At 48.7% G+C, this 19,683-nt stretch overlaps 1 protein-coding gene across 2 annotated transcripts in view; it reads right to left on the reverse strand.

Moving 5' to 3' along the window:
* The window catches only part of LOC137346283 (class I histocompatibility antigen, F10 alpha chain-like), a 95,186-nt gene that overhangs the window by 68,234 nt on the left and 7,269 nt on the right, over positions 1-19,683 (reverse strand). For both annotated transcript variants that reach the window (XM_068009751.1, XM_068009752.1), the window contains exon 2: positions 4,202-4,462. In XM_068009751.1, coding sequence (XP_067865852.1) covers positions 4,202-4,462 — 261 coding nt within the window. The remainder of the gene's footprint in view (positions 1-4,201; positions 4,463-19,683) is intronic.

Below are 19,683 nucleotides of genomic sequence, written 5' to 3' on the forward strand. Positions count from 1 at the left end.
GAAATGGGGGTTAGAGTCACAGACTGATCAGAGGGGAAAGGAGATCCAGTATCAGATAGAAATGGGGGTTAGTGTCACAGTCTGATGAGAACGGAAAGGGGATCGAGTATCAGATAGAAATGGGGGGGTCAGAGTCACAGTCTGATTAGAGGGGAAAGGGGATCCAGTATCAGATAGACATGGGGGTTAGAGTCACAGTCTGATCAGAGGGGAAAGGGGATCAAGTATCCGATAGAAATGGGGGGGGGGCGGGTCAGAGTCACAGTCTGATTAGAGGGGAAAGGGGATCCAGTATCAGATAGACATGGGGGTTAGAGTCACAGTCTGATCAGAGTGGAAAGGGGATCAAGTATCCGATAGAAATGGGGGGTTAGAGTCACAGTCTGATCAGAGGGGAAAGGGGATCCAGTATCAGATAGAAATGGGGGGTTAGTGTCACAGTCTGATCAGAGGGGAAAGGGGATCCAGTATCAGATAGAAATGGGGGTTAGAGTCACCGTCTGATCAGAGGGGAAAGGGGATCCAGTATCAGATAGAAATGGGGGGTTAGTGTCACAGTCTGATCAGAGGGGAAAGGGGATCCACTATCAGATAGAAATGGGGGGTTAGAGTCACAGTCTGATCTGAGGGGAAAGGGGATCCAGTTTCGGATAGAAATGGGGGTTCGTGTCACAGTCCGATCAGATGCAAAAGGGGTTCCAGTTTCAGATAGAAATGGGGGTTAGAGTCACAGTCTGATCAGAGGGGAAAGGGGATCGAGTATCAGATAGAAATGGGGGTTAGAGTCACAGTCTGATCAGAGGGGAAAGGGGATCAAGTATCTGATAGAAATGGGGGGTTAGAGTCACTGTCTGATCAGAGGGGAAAGGGGATCCAGTATCAGATAGAAATGGGGGTTAGAGTCACAGTCCGATCAGAGGGGAAATGGGATTGAGTATCAGATAGAAATGGGCTAAGAGTCACAGTCTGATCAGAGGGGAAAGGGGATCCAGTATCACATAGAAATGGGGGTTAGAGTCACAGTCCGATCAGAGGGGAAAGGGGATCGAGTATCAGATAGAAATGAGGGTTAGAGTCACAGTCTGATCAGAGGGGAAAGGGGATACTTTGTCAGATAGAAATGGGGGGTTGGAATCACAGAATGATCAGAGGGGAAAGGGGTCCAGTTTCAGATAGAAATGGGGTGTTAGAGTCACAGTCTGATCTGAGGGGAAAGGGGATCGAGTATCAGATAGAAATGGGGGGTTAGTGTCACAGTCTGATCAGAGGGGAAAGGGGATCCAGTATCAGATAGAAATGGGGGTTCGAGTCACAGTCTGATCAGAGGGGAAAGGGGATCCAGTATCAGATAGAAATGGGGGGTTAGAGTCACAGTCTGATCAGAGGGGAAAGGGGATCGAGTATCAGATAGAAATGGGGGTTAGAGTCACAGACTGATCAGACGGGAAAGGGGATCCAGTATCAGATAGAAATGGGGGTTAGTGTCACAGTCTGATGAGAACAGAAAGGGGATCGAGTATCAGATAGAAATGGGGGTTAGAGTCGCCGTCCGATCAGAGGGGAAAGAGGATCCAGTATCAGATAGAAATGGGGGGGTTAGAGTCACAGTCTGATCAGAGGGGAAAGGGGATCGAGTATCAGATAGAAATGGGGGGTTAGTGTCACAGTCTGATCAGAGGGGAAAGGGGATCCAGTATCAGATAGAAATGGGGGTTCGAGTCACAGTCTGATCAGAGGGGAAAGGGGATCCAGTATCAGATAGAAATGGGGGGTTAGAGTCACAGTCTGATCAGAGGGGAAAGGGGATCGAGTATCAGATAGAAATGGGGGTTAGAGTCACAGACTGATCAGACGGGAAAGGGGATCCAGTATCAGATAGAAATGGGGGTTAGTGTCACAGTCTGATGAGAACAGAAAGGGGATCGAGTATCAGATAGAAATGGGGGTTAGAGTCGCCGTCCGATCAGAGGGGAAAGAGGATCCAGTATCAGATAGAAATGGGGGGGTTAGAGTCACAGTCTGATCAGAGGGGAAACGGGATCCAGTATCAGATAGAAATGGGGGATTAGAGTCAGAGTCTGATCAGAGGGGAAACGGGATCCAGTATCAGATAGAAATGGGGGGGTTAGAGTCAGAGTCTGATCAGAGGGGAAAGGGGATCCAGTATCAGATAGAAATGGGGAGGTTAGAGTCACAGTCTGATCAGACGGGAAATGGGATCCAGTATCAGATAGAGATGGGGGGGTTAGAGTCAGAGTCTGATCAGAGGGGAAAGGGGATCCAGTATCAGATAGAAATGGGGAGGTTAGAGTCACAGTCTGATCAGACGGGAAATGGGATCCAGTATCAGATAGAAATGGGGGGGTTAGAGTCAGAGTCTGATCAGAGGGGAAAGGGGATCCAGTATCAGATAGAAATGGGGAGGTTAGAGTCACAGTCTGATCAGACGGGAAATGGGATCCAGTATCAGATAGAAATGGGGAGGTTAGAGTCAGAGTCTGATCAGAGGGGAAAGGGGATCCAGTATCAGATAGAAATGGGGAGGTTAGAGTCACAGTCTGATCAGACGGGAAATGGGATCCAGTATCAGATAGAAATGGGGAGGTTAGAGTCAGAGTCTGATCAGAGGGGAAAGGGGATCCAGTATCAGATAGAAATGGGGAGGTTAGAGTCACAGTCTGATCAGAGGGGAAAGGGGATCCAGTATCAGATAGAAATGGGGAGGTTAGAGTCAGAGTCTGATCAGACGGGAAATGGGATCCAGTATCAGATAGAAATGGGGAGGTTAGAGTCAGAGTCTGATCAGAGGGGAAAGGGGATCCAGTATCAGATAGAAATGGGGAGGTTAGAGTCACAGTCTGATCAGACGGGAAATGGGATCCAGTATCAGATAGAAATGGGGAGGTTAGAGTCAGAGTCTGATCAGAGGGGAAAGGGGATCCAGTATCAGATAGAAATGGGGAGGTTAGAGTCAGAGTCTGATCAGAGGGGAAAGGGGATCCAGTATCAGATAGAAATGGGGAGGTTAGAGTCAGAGTCTGATCAGAGGGGAAAGGGGATCCAGTATCAGATAGAAATGGGGAGGTTAGAGTCACAGTCTGATCAGATGGGAAAGGGGATCAAGTAGATGATATATAGATCAGAGGCATTTCTGTGGAAATTGATTATTTGAAGCTGTGTTCTGGTGAATTCGACCTGATTAATAGGCCAAGTCACATGGAATGAGATAGGTTTGTAATGGAGCAAGTTGAGAATGTTGAGATGGGTGAAATTATCCGGGAAAGGGCAGCTTGTTGGGTGATTCCTGTTTTCTTGCTGTGTCTCAATGTTTATTCATATATATGGGGGTGAGATCAATCTTTTCCAGTATTCCATGATGGACAATGTGAATCCAGGAGGCAGTGTGACTGGAGAATGGGACTCACTGTTGGAAGTATCTCAGAGAGAGCAGGAAGTGGAGACTAACAAGGACAGACTCGTCTCCCATGATGGAGAATCGGAGACGAATAAACAACAGATATTAACAGTAATAAGTGTGTGTGTAGGGAGGAGGGGTCGATGTCCCGGCTGAGACAATGACGTATTAACCATGTCATTCTACACTCTAACTGGTCTCTCATTAACAATCCACTCAGTGCATCTCCCAGACTGACCCCTGGGTCACTCCACTCAGGTCAACTCCCAGCACTGACCCCTGGGTCATTCCACTCATTCCATCGTCCAGCACTGACCCCTGGGTCACTCCACTCAGTCCATCTCCCAGCACTGACCCATGGGTCACTCCACTCAGTCCGCCTCCCAGCACTGACCCCTGGGTCACTCCACTCAGTCCATCGTCCAGCACTGACCCCTGGGTCACTCCAGTCAGTCCATCTACCAGCACTAAGCCCTGGGTCACTCCATTCAGTCCATCTCCCAGCACTGACCCCTGGGTCAGTCCATTCAGTCCATCTCCCACCACTGACCCCTGGGTCACTCCACTCAGTCCATCACCCAGTACTGACCCCTGGGTCACTCCACTCAGTTTATCCTTGATCAAAAGATGGAGAAGGAACAGAATAAATGTCTGTGTCCCTGATTCATGGTGTCCCACACACTGTCCACCCCAGTCTCACAGACTGCAGTATAACTATGGTTGAGTACTTGTCTGTCACCCATTAAGCGTCTCAATTCGTGGAAGATTCTGCATTGCTGATCTTACCAGATGTCTGGTTTGTACTCTTCATTATCATATTCAGATTCTCCTTTGCCATGTCTGATCGTGTATGCAGACGACGTGTGAGATCATCCCAGTGTTCCACACTGAAATAGTCTGCCATGAATTGCTGCCTCGGGATTAACCGACCAATATTCGTGTCATAACAATCTATTTGAACTCCATCGACCACCGCGAATCCAGTAAACTGAGGGAAATATTCTAACCCGAAGACTGCTGTGTATATCAAAGTAAATGTGTTGCTATCTGTAAAACAAACAATGAAAGGGAAATATTAATAAACATGTACACTCATTACTAGTGAGACCCATCCACACAGTGACAATCTCCAATAGTCCAGCACTTTATCACAATGTCAGAATCATGTCAGATATTATAACCAGAAAAATATTATGCTGGGTCAGAATTAGATGGCTGAAGTCTCACAAACAGGGAGTAAACACGGAATCAGAGTCACTCACATAACCAATGAAGTGAGTGTGTACACGTGGGAGAGAGGCTGGGAACCAGGCACGTTTTAAACAGAAGCTCTCTCATGAATGAACAATAACCCAGAACACACCCGCTCTATGTCTAACCCAGAACAGCAACCTGGGACACACCCAGACTATCTCTAAACCGGAACAGTAGCCTGGACACACCTAGTCTATCTCGACCCCTTAACAGTAACCTGGGACTCTCCCTGTCTCTCTGTAACCTGGAGCAGTAACCCTGGACGTTCCAGTCTATCTCTACCCGGAACATTAACCTGAGACACAGCCTGTCCATCTTTACCCGGAAATGTAACTCGAGACAAACTGGGTCTATCTCTAACACAGAAGAGTAACCCGGTATACACCCGGTCTATCTCTAACTCCGAAGAGTAACCCGGGACACACCTGGTCTATCTCTAACCTGGAACAGTAACCTGGGACACATCCGGTCCATCTCTAACACGGTCAGTAACCTGGGACACACCTGGTCTAACTCTAACCCAGAAATGTAAATTGGGAGATACCCGGTCTACCACTAAATTGGGACAGTATCCCATGACATATCCGGTCTATCTGTAACCCAGAACATTAACCCAGGACAGACCAAGTCCATCAGGAAACTGGAACAGGAACCCTTGACACACCCGGTTTATCTCTAACCCGGAACAGTACCCTGGGACAAAACCTGTCAATCTTTAACCCGGAAGAGTAACCTGGTATACACCCAGTCTATCTGTAACCTGGAACAGTAATTCCGGACATACCCGGTCTAAGTCTAACTGGAACAGTAAGCTGGGACAAACCCGGTCTATCTATAACGCGGAACAGTGACCTGGGACACAGCTGGTCTATCTCTAACCCGGAACAGTAACCTGGGACATACCCAGTCTATCTCTAACCCGGGACACATCCGGTCTATCTCTAACCTGGAACAATAACCTGAGACACACCCATTCTATCTCTCCCAGGTTTGTCCCGGGTCTATCTCTAACCCAGAACTGTAACCTGGGACACACCCAGTCTATCTCTAACCAGGAACATAAACCCAGGACATTTCCGGTCGATGTCGAACCCGGAAAAGAAACCCGGATACACCCGGTTTATCTCTAATCCGGAACACTAATCTGGGACACACCCAGTCCATCTCTAACCTGGGACACAGCCCGTCTATCTCGAACCCGTGACAGCAAACCGAGACATACCCGGTCTATCTCCAACCGGAACAGTAACCCGGGACACACCCGAACCATCACTAAAGTGGAACAGTAATCGAGGACCCACCCGGTCGAGCTCTAACCCGAACAGTAACCCGGGACAAACCCGGTCAATCTCTAACCCGGAACAGTAATCCGGGACACACCTGGTCTATCTCTAACCCGGAACAGTGACCCTGGGACATACCCAGTCCACCGCTAACCCGGGACAGTAACCTGGGATACTCCCAGTCCTTCTCTAACCCGGAACAGTACTCCGGGACACACCTGTTCAATCTCTAACTGGGAAGAGTAACCCGGGACTCATCCGGTCCATCTCTAACCCCGAAAAGTAACCCGGGTCACACCTGGTCTATCTCTAACCTGGAACAGTAACCTGGGACACATCCGGTCTATCTCTAATACCGAAGAGTAACCCGGGACACACCTGGTCCATCTCTAACCTGGACCAGTAAACTGGGACACATCCGGTCTATCTCTAACCCTGAAGAGTAACCCGGGACACACCTGGTCTATCTCTAACCTGGAACAGTAACCTGGGACACATCCGGTCCATCTCTAACACCGAAGAGTAACCTGGGACATATGCGGTCCATCTCTAACCTGGAACAGTAACCTGGGACACATCCGGTCCATCTCTAACCCCGAAGAGTAACCCGGGACACACCTGGTCTATCTTTAACCTGGAACAGTAACCTGGGAGACATCCGGTCCATCTCTAACCTGGAACAGTAACCTGGGACACATCCGGTCCATCTCTAACCCCGAAGAGTAACCCGGGACACACCTGGTCTATCTCTAACCTGGAACAGTAACCTGGGACACATCCGGTCCATCTATAACCTGGAACTGTAACCTGGGACACATCCGGTCCATCTCTAACCCCGAAGAGTCACCCGGGACACACCTGGTCTATCTCTAACCTGGAACAGTAACCTGGGACACATCCGGTCCATCTCTAACCCCGAAGAGTAACCCGGGACACACCTGGTCTATCTCTAACCTGGAACAGTAACCTGGGACACATCCGGTCCATCTCTAACAGGACAGAGGAATCTGAGACACACCCGGTCTATCTTTAACGCAGAAAGGTTAGCTGGGACAAACCCGGTCTGTCTCTAAACCACAAGGATAACCAAGGACACACCCGGTCTATCTCTAACTGGGAAGAGTAACCCGGGACACACCCGGTCTATCTCTAACCTGGAACCGTACCCCGGGACATACCTGTGTAACTTTAATGCAGAAAAGTTACTTGGGACAAATCGGGTCTGTCTCTAACCCACGACAGTATACCGGGACACCCGGTCTATCTATAATCTGGAACAGTAATCTGAGACACACCCGGTCCAACTTTATCCCAGCACAGTTACCTGGGACACACCTAGTCTACCTCTAACACGGTCAGTAACCTGGGACACACCTGGTCTAACTCTAACCCAGAACAGTAAATTGGGAGATACCCGGTCTACCACTAAATTGGGACAGTATCCCATGACATATCTGGTCTATCTGTAACCCAGAACATTAACCCAGGACAGACCAAGTCCATCAGGAAACTGGAACAGGAACCCTTGACACACCCGGTTTATCTCTAACCCGGAACAGTACCCTGGGACAAAACCTGTCAATCTTTAACCCGGAAGAGTAACCTGGTATACACCCAGTCGATCTGTAACCTGGAACAGTAACTCAGGAAATACCCGGTCTAAGTCTAACTGGAACAGTAAGCTGGGACAAACCCGGTCTATCTCTAACGCGGAGCAGTAACCTGGGACACACCTAGTCTATCTCTAACCCGGGACACACCCGGTCTATCTCTAACCTGGAACAATAGCCTGAGACACACCCATTCTATCTCTCCCAGGTTTGTCCCACGTCTATCTCTAACCCAGAACTGTAACCTGGGACACACCCAGTCTATCTCTAACCAGGAACATAAACCCAGGACATTTCCGGTCGATGTCGAACCCGGAAAAGAAACTCGGACACACCCGGTTTATCTCTAATCCGGAACAATAATCTGGGACACACCCAGTCTATCTCTAACCTGGGACACAGCCCGTCTATCTCTAACCCGTGACAGCAAACCGGGACACACCCGGTCTATCTCTAACCGGAACAGTAACCCGGGACACACCCGAACCATCACTAAACTGGAACAGTAATCGGGGACCCACCCGGTCTAGCTCTAACCCGAACAGTAACCCGGGACACACCCGGTCTATCTCTAACCCGGAACAGTAATCCGGGACACACCCGGTCTCTCTAACTCGGAACAGTAACCCGGGACACACCTGGTCTATCTCTAACCCGGAACAGTAACCCTGGGACATACCCAGTCCACCGCTAACCCGGGACAGTAACCTGGGACACTCCCGGTCCTTCTCTAACCCGGAACAGTACTCCGGGACACACCTGTTCAATCTCAAACCCGGAAGAGAAACCCGGGACACACCCTGTCTATCTCTAACCAGGAACAAAAACCCGGACCTTTCCCGGTCGATGTTGAACCCGGAAAAGAAGCCCGGATACACCCGGTTTATATCTAATCCAGAACATTAATCTGGGTCACACCCAGTCTATCTCTAAACTGGAACAGTAACCGGGGACACACCCGGTCTATCTCTAACCCAGACCAGAAACCGGCGACACACCCGGACTATCTTTAACCCTGAACAGAATCCCAGAGCTTTCCCGGTCGATGTCGAACCCGGAAAAGAAACCCGGACACACCCTGTTTATCTCTAAACTGGAGCAGTAAACTGGAACACACCCGGTTTATCTCTAACCCAGACCAGAAACCCGGGAAACACCTGGTCTATCTCTAACCTGGAAGAGAAACCCGGGACACACCTGGTCTATCCCTAACCCAGAACTGTAACCTGGGAGGCACCTGGTCTATCTCTAACCTGGAATAGAACCTTAGGACACACCTGGTCTATCTCTAACCCAGAACAGTAACCCGGGACACACCCAATCTGTCTTCAACACGGAACAGTAACCTAGGACACACCCTCTCAATGTCTAATCTGGAGCAGTGACCTGAGACACACCTGGTCTATCTCTAACCCAGAACAGTAACCTGGGACACACCCAATCTATCTTCAACACGGAACAGTCACCCAGGACATATCCAGTCTATCTCTAACCTGGAACAGTAACCTGGACACACCCGGTCTATCTCTAACCCAAAACAGTAACCTGGATACACCTGGTCTATCTCTAACCTGGAACAGTAACCTGGACACACCTGGTCAATCTCTAACCTGGAACAGTAACCTGGACACACCTGGTCTCAGATTATTGTTCCAGGTTAGAAATAGTCCGGGTGTATCCTGGTTTACTCTACCCTGTTAGAGATAAACCAGGTGTGTATTGGGTTACTGTTCCAGGTTAGAGATAGAACGGGTGTTTTCCAGGTTACAGTTTCAGGTTAGAAATAGAATGGGTGTTTCCCGGGTTACTGTTCCAGGTTAGTGATAGAACGGGTGTTTCCCGGGTTACTTTTCCAGGTTAGAGATAGAACGGGTGTTTTCCGGGTTACTGTTCCAGGTTAATGATAGAACGGGTGTTTCCCGGGTTACTGTTCCAGGTTAGAGATAGAACGGGTGTTTCCCGGGTTACTGTTCCAGGTTAGAGATAGAACGGGTGTTTCCCGGGTTACTGTTCCAGGTTAGTGATAGAATGGGTGTTTCCCGGGTTACTGTTCCAGGTTAGAGATAGAACGGGTGTTTCCCGGGTTACTGTTCCAGGTTAGTGATAGAATGGGTGTTTCCCGGGTTACTGTTCCAGGTTAGAGATAGAACGGGTGTTTCCCGGGTTACTGTTCCAGGTTAGAGATAGAATGGGTGTTTCCCGGGTTACTGTTCCAGGTTAGAGATAGAACGGGTGTTTCCTGGGTTACTGTTCCAGGTTAGAGATAGAACGGGTGCGTCCCGAGTTACTGTTCTGGGTGAGAGATAGACTGGGTGTGTCCTGGGTTACTGTTCCAGGTTAGCGATAGATCGGATGTATACCGGATTATTGTGTTGGGTGAGAGATGGACCAGGCGTGTCCCAGGTTACTCCTCCGGGTTAGAGATAGACAGGGTGCGTCCCGGGTTACTGTTCCAGGTTAGAGATAGACTGGATATGTCCTGGGATCCTGTCCCGGGTTAGAAATAGACTGGGTGTGTCCTGTGTTACTGTTCCAGGTTGGAGATAGACCGGGTGTGTCCCGCGTTACTGTTCCAGGTTAGAGATAGACTGGGTGTGTCCTGGTTTACGGTTCCATTAGAGATAGACCGGGTGTGGCCCGAGTTACTGTTCCAGGTTAGAGATTGACCGGGTGTGTCCCGAGTTACTATTCTGGGTTAGAGATAGACCGGGTGTGTCCTGGGTTACTGTTCCAGGTTCGAGACAAACCGGGTGTGTCCCGAGTTACTGCTCCAGGTTAGAGATAGAACGGGTGTTTCCCGGGTTACTGTTCCAGGTTAGAGATAGAACGGGTGTTTCCCGGGTTACTGTTCCAGGTTAGAGATAGAACGGGTGTTTTCCGGGTTACTGTTCCAGGTTAGAGATAGAACGGGTGTTTCCCGGGTTACTGTTCCAGGTTAGAGATAGAACGGGTGTTTCCCGGGTTACTGTTCCAGGTTAGAGATAGAACGGGTGTTTCCCGGGTTACTGTTCCAGGTTAGAGATAGAACGGGTGTTTTCCGGGTTACTGTTCCAGGTTAGAGATAGAACGGGTGTTTTCCGGGTTACTGTTCCAGGTTAGAGATAGAACGGGTGTTTCCCGGGTTACTGTTCCAGGTTAGAGATAGAACGGGTGTTTTCCGGGTTACTGTTCCAGGCTAGAGATAGAACGGGTGTTTTCCGGGTTACTGTTCCAGGTTAGAGATAGAACGGGTGTTTTCCGGGTTACTGTTCCAGGTTAGAGATAGAACGGGTGTTTTCCGGGTTACTGTTCCAGGTTAGAGATAGAACGGGTGTTTCCCGGGTTACTGTTCCAGGTTAGAGATAGAACGGGTGTTTCCCGGGTTACTGTTCCAGGTTAGAGATAGAACGGGTGTTTCCCGGGTTACTGTTCCAGGTTAGAGATAGAACGGGTGTTTCCCGGGTTACTGTTCCAGGTTAGAGATAGAACGGGTGTTTCCCGGGTTACTGTTCCAGGTTAGAGATAGAACATGTGTGTCCCGAGTTACTGTTCCAGGTTAGTGATAGAACGGGTGTTTCCCGGGTTACTGTTCCAGGTTAGTGATAGAACGGGTGTTTCCCGGGTTACTGTTCCAGGTTAGAGATAGAACGGGTGTTTCCCGGGTTACTGTTCCAGGTTAGAGATAGAACGGGTGTTTCCCGGGTTACTGTTCCAGGTTAGAGATAGAACGGGTGTTTCCCGGGTTACTGTTCCAGGTTAGAGATAGAACGGGTGTTTCCCGGGTTACTGTTCCAGGTTAGAGATAGAACGGGTGTTTCCCGGGTTACTGTTCCAGGTTGGAGATAGACCGGGTGTGTCCCGCGTTACTGTTCCAGGTTAGAGATAGACTGGGTGTGTCCTGGTTTACGGTTCCATTAGAGATAGACCGGGTGTGGCCCGAGTTACTGTTCCAGGTTAGAGATTGACCGGGTGTGTCCCGAGTTACTATTCTGGGTTAGAGATAGACCGGGTGTGTCCTGGGTTACTGTTCCAGGTTCGAGACAAACCGGGTGTGTCCCGAGTTACTGCTCCAGGTTAGAGATAGAACGGGTGTTTCCCGGGTTACTGTTCCAGGTTAGAGATAGAACGGGTGTTTCCCGGGTTACTGTTCCAGGTTAGAGATAGAACGGGTGTTTTCCGGGTTACTGTTCCAGGTTAGAGATAGAACGGGTGTTTCCCGGGTTACTGTTCCAGGTTAGAGATAGAACGGGTGTTTCCCGGGTTACTGTTCCAGGTTAGAGATAGAACGGGTGTTTCCCGGGTTACTGTTCCAGGTTAGAGATAGAACGGGTGTTTTCCGGGTTACTGTTCCAGGTTAGAGATAGAACGGGTGTTTTCCGGGTTACTGTTCCAGGTTAGAGATAGAACGGGTGTTTCCCGGGTTACTGTTCCAGGTTAGAGATAGAACGGGTGTTTTCCGGGTTACTGTTCCAGGTTAGAGATAGAACGGGTGTTTTCCGGGTTACTGTTCCAGGTTAGAGATAGAACGGGTGTTTTCCGGGTTACTGTTCCAGGTTAGAGATAGAACGGGTGTTTTCCGGGTTACTGTTCCAGGTTAGAGATAGAACGGGTGTTTCCCGGGTTACTGTTCCAGGTTAGAGATAGAACGGGTGTTTCCCGGGTTACTGTTCCAGGTTAGAGATAGAACGGGTGTTTCCCGGGTTACTGTTCCAGGTTAGAGATAGAACGGGTGTTTCCCGGGTTACTGTTCCAGGTTAGAGATAGAACGGGTGTTTCCCGGGTTACTGTTCCAGGTTAGAGATAGAACATGTGTGTCCCGAGTTACTGTTCCAGGTTAGTGATAGAACGGGTGTTTCCCGGGTTACTGTTCCAGGTTAGTGATAGAACGGGTGTTTCCCGGGTTACTGTTCCAGGTTAGAGATAGAACGGGTGTTTCCCGGGTTACTGTTCCAGGTTAGAGATAGAACGGGTGTTTCCCGGGTTACTGTTCCAGGTTAGAGATAGAACATGTGTGTCCCGAGTTACTGTTCCAGGTTAGAGATAGAACGGGTGTTTCCCGGGTTACTGTTCCAGGTTAGAGATAGAACGGGTGTTTCCCGGGTTACTGTTCCAGGTTAGAGATAGAACGGGTGTTTCCCGGGTTACTGTTCCAGGTTAGAGATAGAACGGGTGTTTCCCGGGTTACTGTTCCAGGTTAGTGATAGAACATTTGTGTCCCGAGTTACTGTTCCAGGTTAGAGATAGAACGGGTGTTTCCCGGGTTACTGTTCCAGGTTAGTGATAGAACGGGTGTTTCCCGGGTTACTGTTCCAGGTTAGAGATAGAACATGTGTTTCCCGGGTTACTGTTCCAGGTTAGTGATAGAACGGGTGTTTCCCGGGTTACTGTTCCAGGTTAGAGACAGAACATGTGTTTCCCGGGTTACTGTTCCAGGTTAGTGATAGAACAGGTGTTTCCCGGGTTACTGTTCCAGGTTAGTGATAGAACGGGTGTTTCCCGAGTTACTGTTCCAGGTTAATGATAGAACATGTGTTTCCCGGGTTACTGTTCCAGGTTAGTGATAGAACGGGTGTTTCCCGGGTTACTGTTCCAGGTTAGTGATAGAACGGGTGTTTCCCGGGTTACTGTTCCAGGTTAGTGATAGAACGGGTGTTTCCCGGGTTACTGTTCCAGGTTAGTGATAGAACGGGTGTTTCCCGGGTTACTGTTCCAGGTTAGTGATAGAACGGGTGTTTCCCGGGTTACTGTTCCAGGTTAGTGATAGAACGGGTGTTTCCCGAGTTACTGTTCCAGGTTAGTGATAGAACGGGTGTTTCCCGGGTTACTGTTCCAGGTTAGAGATAGAACATGTGTTTCCCGGGTTACTGTTCCAGGTTAGTGATAGAACGGGTGTTTCCCGGGTTACTGTTCCAGGTTAGTGATAGAACATGTGTTTCCCGGGTTACTGTTCCAGGTTAGTGATAGAACGGGTGTTTCCCGGGTTACTGTTCCAGGTTAGTGATAGAACATGTGTGTCCCGAGTTACTGTTCCAGGTTAGTGATAGAACATGTGTGTCCCGAGTTACTGTTCCAGGTTAGTGATAGAACGGGTGTTTCCCGGGTTACTGTTCCAGGTTAGTGATAGAACATGTGTGTCCCGAGTTACTGTTCCAGGTTAGTGATAGAACATGTGTGTCCCGAGTTACTGTTCCAGGTTAGTGATAGAACGGGTGTTTCCCGGGTTACTGTTCCAGGTTAGTGATAGAACGGGTGTTTCCCGGGTTACTGTTCCAGGTTAGAGATAGAACGGGTGTTTCCCGGGTTACTGTTCCAGGTTAGTGATAGAACGGGTGTTTCCCGGGTTACTGTTCCAGGTTCGTGATAGAACGGGTGTTTTCCGGGTTACTGTTCCAGGTTAGTGATAGAACGGGTGTTTCCCGGGTTACTGTTCCAGGTTCGTGATAGAACGGGTGTTTCCCGCGTTACTGTTCCAGGTTAGTGATAGAACGGGTGTTTTCCGGGTTACTGTTCCAGGTTAGTGATAGAACGGGTGTTTCCCGGGTTACTGTTCCAGGTTAGTGATAGAACGGGTGTTTCCCGGGTTACTGTTCCAGGTTAGAGATAGAACGGGTGTTTCCCGGGTTACTGTTCCAGGTTAGTGATAGAACGGGTGTTTCCGTGTTACTGTTCCAGGTTAGTGATAGAACGGGTGTTTCCCGAGTTACTGTTCCAGGTTAGTGATAGAACGGGTGTTTCCCGAGTTACTGTTCCAGGTTAGAGATAGAACGGGTGTTTCCCGGGTTACTGTTCCAGGTTAGAGATAGAACGGGTGTTTCCCGAGTTACTGTTCCAGGTTAGTGATAGAACGGGTGTTTCCCGCGTTACTGTTCCAGGTTAGTGATAGAACGGGTGTTTCCCGAGTTACTGTTCCAGGTTAGAGATAGAACGGGTGTTTCCCGGGTTACTGTTCCAGGTTAGAGATAGAACGGGTGTTTCCCGAGTTACTGTTCCAGGTTAGTGATAGAACGGGTGTTTCCCGAGTTACTGTTCCAGGTTAGAGATAGAACGGGTGTTTCCCGGGTTACTGTTCCAGGTTAGAGATAGAACGGGTGTTTCCCGAGTTACTGTTCCAGGCTAGTGATAGAACGGGTGTTTCCCGAGTTACTGTTCCAGGTTAGAGATAGAACGGGTGTTTCCCGGGTTACTGTTCCAGGTTAGAGATAGAACGGGTGTTTCCCGAGTTACTGTTCCAGGTTAGTGATAGAACGGGTGTTTCCCGGGTTACTGTTCCAGGTTAGAGATAGAACGGGTGTTTCCCGAGTTACTGTTCCAGGTTAGTGATAGAACGGGTGTTTCCCGAGTTACTGTTCCAGGTTAGAGATAGAACGGGTGTTTCCCGGGTTACTGTTCCAGGTTAGAGATAGAACGGGTGTTTCCCGGGTTACTGTTCCAGGTTAGAGATAGAACGGGTGTTTCCCGGGTTACTGTTCCAGGTTAGTGATAGAACATGTGTGTCCCATGTTACTGTTCCAGGTTAGTGATAGAACATGTGTTTCCCGGGTTACTGTTCCAAGTTAGTGATAGAACGGGTGTTTCCCGGGTTACTGTTCCAGGTTAGTGATAGAACGGGTGTTTCCCGGGTTACTGTTCCAGGTTAGTGATAGAACGGGTGTTTCCCGGGTTACTGTTCCAGGTTAGTGATAGAACATGTGTTTCCCGGGTTACTGTTCCAGGTTAGTGATAGAACGGGTGTTTCCCGGGTTACTGTTCCAGGTTAGTGATAGAACATGTGTGTCCCAAGTTACTGTTCCAGGTTAGAGATAGTACGGGTGTTTTCCGGGTTACTGTTCCAGGTTAGTGATAGAACATGTGTTTCCCGGGTTACTGTTCCAGGTTAGTGATAGAACGGGTGTTTTCCGGGTTACTGTTCCAGGTTAGTGATAGAACATGTGTGTCCCAAGTTACTGTTCCAGGTTAGAGATAGTACGGGTGTTTTCCGGGTTACTGTTCCAGGTTAGTGATAGAACATGTGTGTCCCAAGTTACTGTTCCAGGTTAGTGATAGAACATGTGTTTCCCGGGTTACTGTTCCAAGTTAGTGATAGAACGGGTGTTTCCCGGGTTACTGTTCCAGGTTAGTGATAGAACATGTGTGTCCCAAGTTACTGTTCCAGGTTAGAGATAGTACGGGTGTTTTCCGGGTTACTGTTCCAGGTTAGTGATAGAACATGTGTTTCCCGGGTTACTGTTCCAGGTTAGTGATAGAACGGGTGTTTCCCGGGTTACTGTTCCAGGTTAGTGATAGAACATGTGTGTCCCAAGTTACTGTTCCAGGTTAGTGATAGAACATGTGTTTTCCGGGTTACTGTTCCAGGTTAGTGATAGAACATGTGTGTCCCAAGTTACTGTTCCAGGTTAGTGATAGAACATGTGTTTCCCGGGTTACTGTTCCAAGTTAGTGATAGAACGGGTGTTTCCCGGGTTACTGTTCCAGGTTAGTGATAGAACATGTGTGTCCCAAGTTACTGTTCCAGGTTAGAGATAGTACGGGTGTTTTCCGGGTTACTGTTCCAGGTTAGTGATAGAACATGTGTTTCCCGGGTTACTGTTCCAGGTTAGTGATAGAACGGGTGTTTCCCGGGTTACTGTTCCAGGTTAGTGATAGAACATGTGTGTCCCAAGTTACTGTTCCAGGTTAGTGATAGAACATGTGTTTTCCGGGTTACTGTTCCAGGTTAGTGATAGAACATGTGTGTCCCAAGTTACTGTTCCAGGTTAGTGATAGAACATGTGTTTCCCGGGTTACTGTTCCAAGTTAGTGATAGAACGGGTGTTTCCCGGGTTACTGTTCCAGGTTAGTGATAGAACATGTGTGTCCCAAGTTACTGTTCCAGGTTAGAGATAGTACGGGTGTTTTCCGGGTTACTGTTCCAGGTTAGTGATAGAACATGTGTGTCCCAAGTTACTGTTCCAGGTTAGAGATAGTACGGGTGTTTTCCGGGTTACTGTTCCAGGTTAGTGATAGAACGGGTGTTTCCCGGGTTACTGTTCCAGGTTAGTGATAGAACGGGTGTTTCCCGGGTTACTGTTCCAGGTTAGAGATAGAACGGGTGTTTTCCGGGTTACTGTTCCAGGTTAGTGATAGAACGGGTGTTTCCCGGGTTACTGTTCCAGGTTAGAGATAGAACATGTGTTTCCCGGGTTACTGTTCCAGGTTAGAGATAGAACGGGTGTTTTCCGGGTTACTGTTCCAGGTTAGTGATAGAACGGGTGTTTCCCGGGTTACTGTTCCAGGTTAGTGATAGAACATGTGTTTCCCGGGTTACTGTTCCAGGTTAGTGATAGAACGGGTGTTTCCCGGGTTACTGTTCCAGGTTAGTGATAGAACGGGTGTTTCCCGGGTTACTGTTCCAGGTTAGAGATAGAACGGGTGTTTCCCGGGTTACTGTTCCAGGTTAGAGATAGAACGGGTGTTTCCCGAGTTACTGTTCCAGGTTAGTGATAGAACGGGTGTTTCCCGGGTTACTGTTCCAGGTTAGTGATAGAACGGGTGTTTCCCGGGTTACTGTTCCAGGTTAGAGATAGAACGGGTGTTTCCCGAGTTACTGTTCCAGGTTAGTGATAGAACGGGTGTTTCCCGGGTTACTGTTCCAGGTTAGTGATAGAACGGGTGTTTCCCGGGTTACTGTTCCAGGTTAGTGATAGAACGGGTGTTTCCCGGGTTACTGTTCCAGGTTAGTGATAGAACGGGTGTTTCCCGAGTTACTGTTCCAGGTTAGTGATAGAACGGGTGTTTCCCGGGTTACTGTTCCAGGTTAGTGATAGAACGGGTGTTTCCCGGGTTACTGTTCCAGGTTAGAGATAGAACGGGTGTTTCCCGGGTTACTGTTCCAGGTTAGTGATAGAACGGGTGTTTCCCGGGTTACTGTTCCAGGTTAGAGATAGAACGGGTGTTTCCCGGGTTACTGTTCCAGGTTAGTGATAGAACATGTGTTTCCCGGGTTACTGTTCCAGGTTAGAGATAGAACGGGTGTTTCCCGGGTTACTGTTCCAGGTTAGTGATAGAACGGGTGTTTCCCGGGTTACTGTTCCAGGTTAGTGATAGAACGGGTGTTTCCCGGGTTACTGTTCCAGGTTAGAGATAGAACGGGTGTTTTCCGTGTTACTGTTCCAGGTTAGAGATAGGATGGGTGTTTCCCGGGATACTGTCCAGGTTAGAGATAGACAAAGTATGTCTCGGGACACTGTTCAGGGTTCGAGATATACTGGGTGTGACCCAGTTTACTGTCCAGGTTAGAGATAGACCGGGTGTGCCCAAGGTTACTATTCCAGTTAGAGATAGACCGGGTGTGTCCTGGGTTACTGTTCCGGGTTTGAAATAGACCGATGTGTCTCGGGTTACTGTTGCGGGTTAGAAATAGACCGATGTATCCCGGGTTACTGTTCCGGGTTCGAAATAGACCGATGTGTCCCGGGTTACTGTTCTGGTTTGGAGGTAAAACGGGTGTGTCCCTGGTTACTATTCTGGGTTAGAGATGGACCAGGTGTATCCCAGGTTACTGTTCTGGGTTAGTGATAGAACATGTGTTTCCCGGGTTACTGTTCCAGGTTAGTGATAGAACGGGTGTTTCCCGGGTTACTGTTCCAGGTTAGTGATAGAACATGTGTGTCCCAAGTTACTGTTCCAGGTTAGAGATAGTACGGGTGTTTTCCGGGTTACTGTTCCAGGTTAGTGATAGAACATGTGTTTCCCGGGTTACTGTTCCAGGTTAGTGATAGAACGGGTGTTTTCCGGGTTACTGTTCCAGGTTAGTGATAGAACATGTGTGTCCCAAGTTACTGTTCCAGGTTAGAGATAGTACGGGTGTTTTCCGGGTTACTGTTCCAGGTTAGTGATAGAACATGTGTGTCCCAAGTTACTGTTCCAGGTTAGTGATAGAACATGTGTTTCCCGGGTTACTGTTCCAAGTTAGTGATAGAACGGGTGTTTCCCGGGTTACTGTTCCAGGTTAGTGATAGAACATGTGTGTCCCAAGTTACTGTTCCAGGTTAGAGATAGTACGGGTGTTTTCCGGGTTACTGTTCCAGGTTAGTGATAGAACATGTGTTTCCCGGGTTACTGTTCCAGGTTAGTGATAGAACGGGTGTTTCCCGGGTTACTGTTCCAGGTTAGTGATAGAACATGTGTGTCCCAAGTTACTGTTCCAGGTTAGTGATAGAACATGTGTTTTCCGGGTTACTGTTCCAGGTTAGTGATAGAACATGTGTGTCCCAAGTTACTGTTCCAGGTTAGTGATAGAACATGTGTTTCCCGGGTTACTGTTCCAAGTTAGTGATAGAACGGGTGTTTCCCGGGTTACTGTTCCAGGTTAGTGATAGAACATGTGTGTCCCAAGTTACTGTTCCAGGTTAGAGATAGTACGGGTGTTTTCCGGGTTACTGTTCCAGGTTAGTGATAGAACATGTGTTTCCCGGGTTACTGTTCCAGGTTAGTGATAGAACGGGTGTTTCCCGGGTTACTGTTCCAGGTTAGTGATAGAACATGTGTGTCCCAAGTTACTGTTCCAGGTTAGTGATAGAACATGTGTTTTCCGGGTTACTGTTCCAGGTTAGTGATAGAACATGTGTGTCCCAAGTTACTGTTCCAGGTTAGTGATAGAACATGTGTTTCCCGGGTTACTGTTCCAAGTTAGTGATAGAACGGGTGTTTCCCGGGTTACTGTTCCAGGTTAGTGATAGAACATGTGTGTCCCAAGTTACTGTTCCAGGTTAGAGATAGTACGGGTGTTTTCCGGGTTACTGTTCCAGGTTAGTGATAGAACATGTGTGTCCCAAGTTACTGTTCCAGGTTAGAGATAGTACGGGTGTTTTCCGGGTTACTGTTCCAGGTTAGTGATAGAACGGGTGTTTCCCGGGTTACTGTTCCAGGTTAGTGATAGAACGGGTGTTTCCCGGGTTACTGTTCCAGGTTAGAGATAGAACGGGTGTTTTCCGGGTTACTGTTCCAGGTTAGTGATAGAACGGGTGTTTCCCGGGTTACTGTTCCAGGTTAGAGATAGAACATGTGTTTCCCGGGTTACTGTTCCAGGTTAGAGATAGAACGGGTGTTTTCCGGGTTACTGTTCCAGGTTAGTGATAGAACGGGTGTTTCCCGGGTTACTGTT

The sequence above is a fragment of the Heterodontus francisci genome, chromosome 29, assembly GCF_036365525.1.
Source record: "Heterodontus francisci isolate sHetFra1 chromosome 29, sHetFra1.hap1, whole genome shotgun sequence".
NCBI classification, from domain to species: Eukaryota; Metazoa; Chordata; class Chondrichthyes; order Heterodontiformes; family Heterodontidae; genus Heterodontus; species Heterodontus francisci.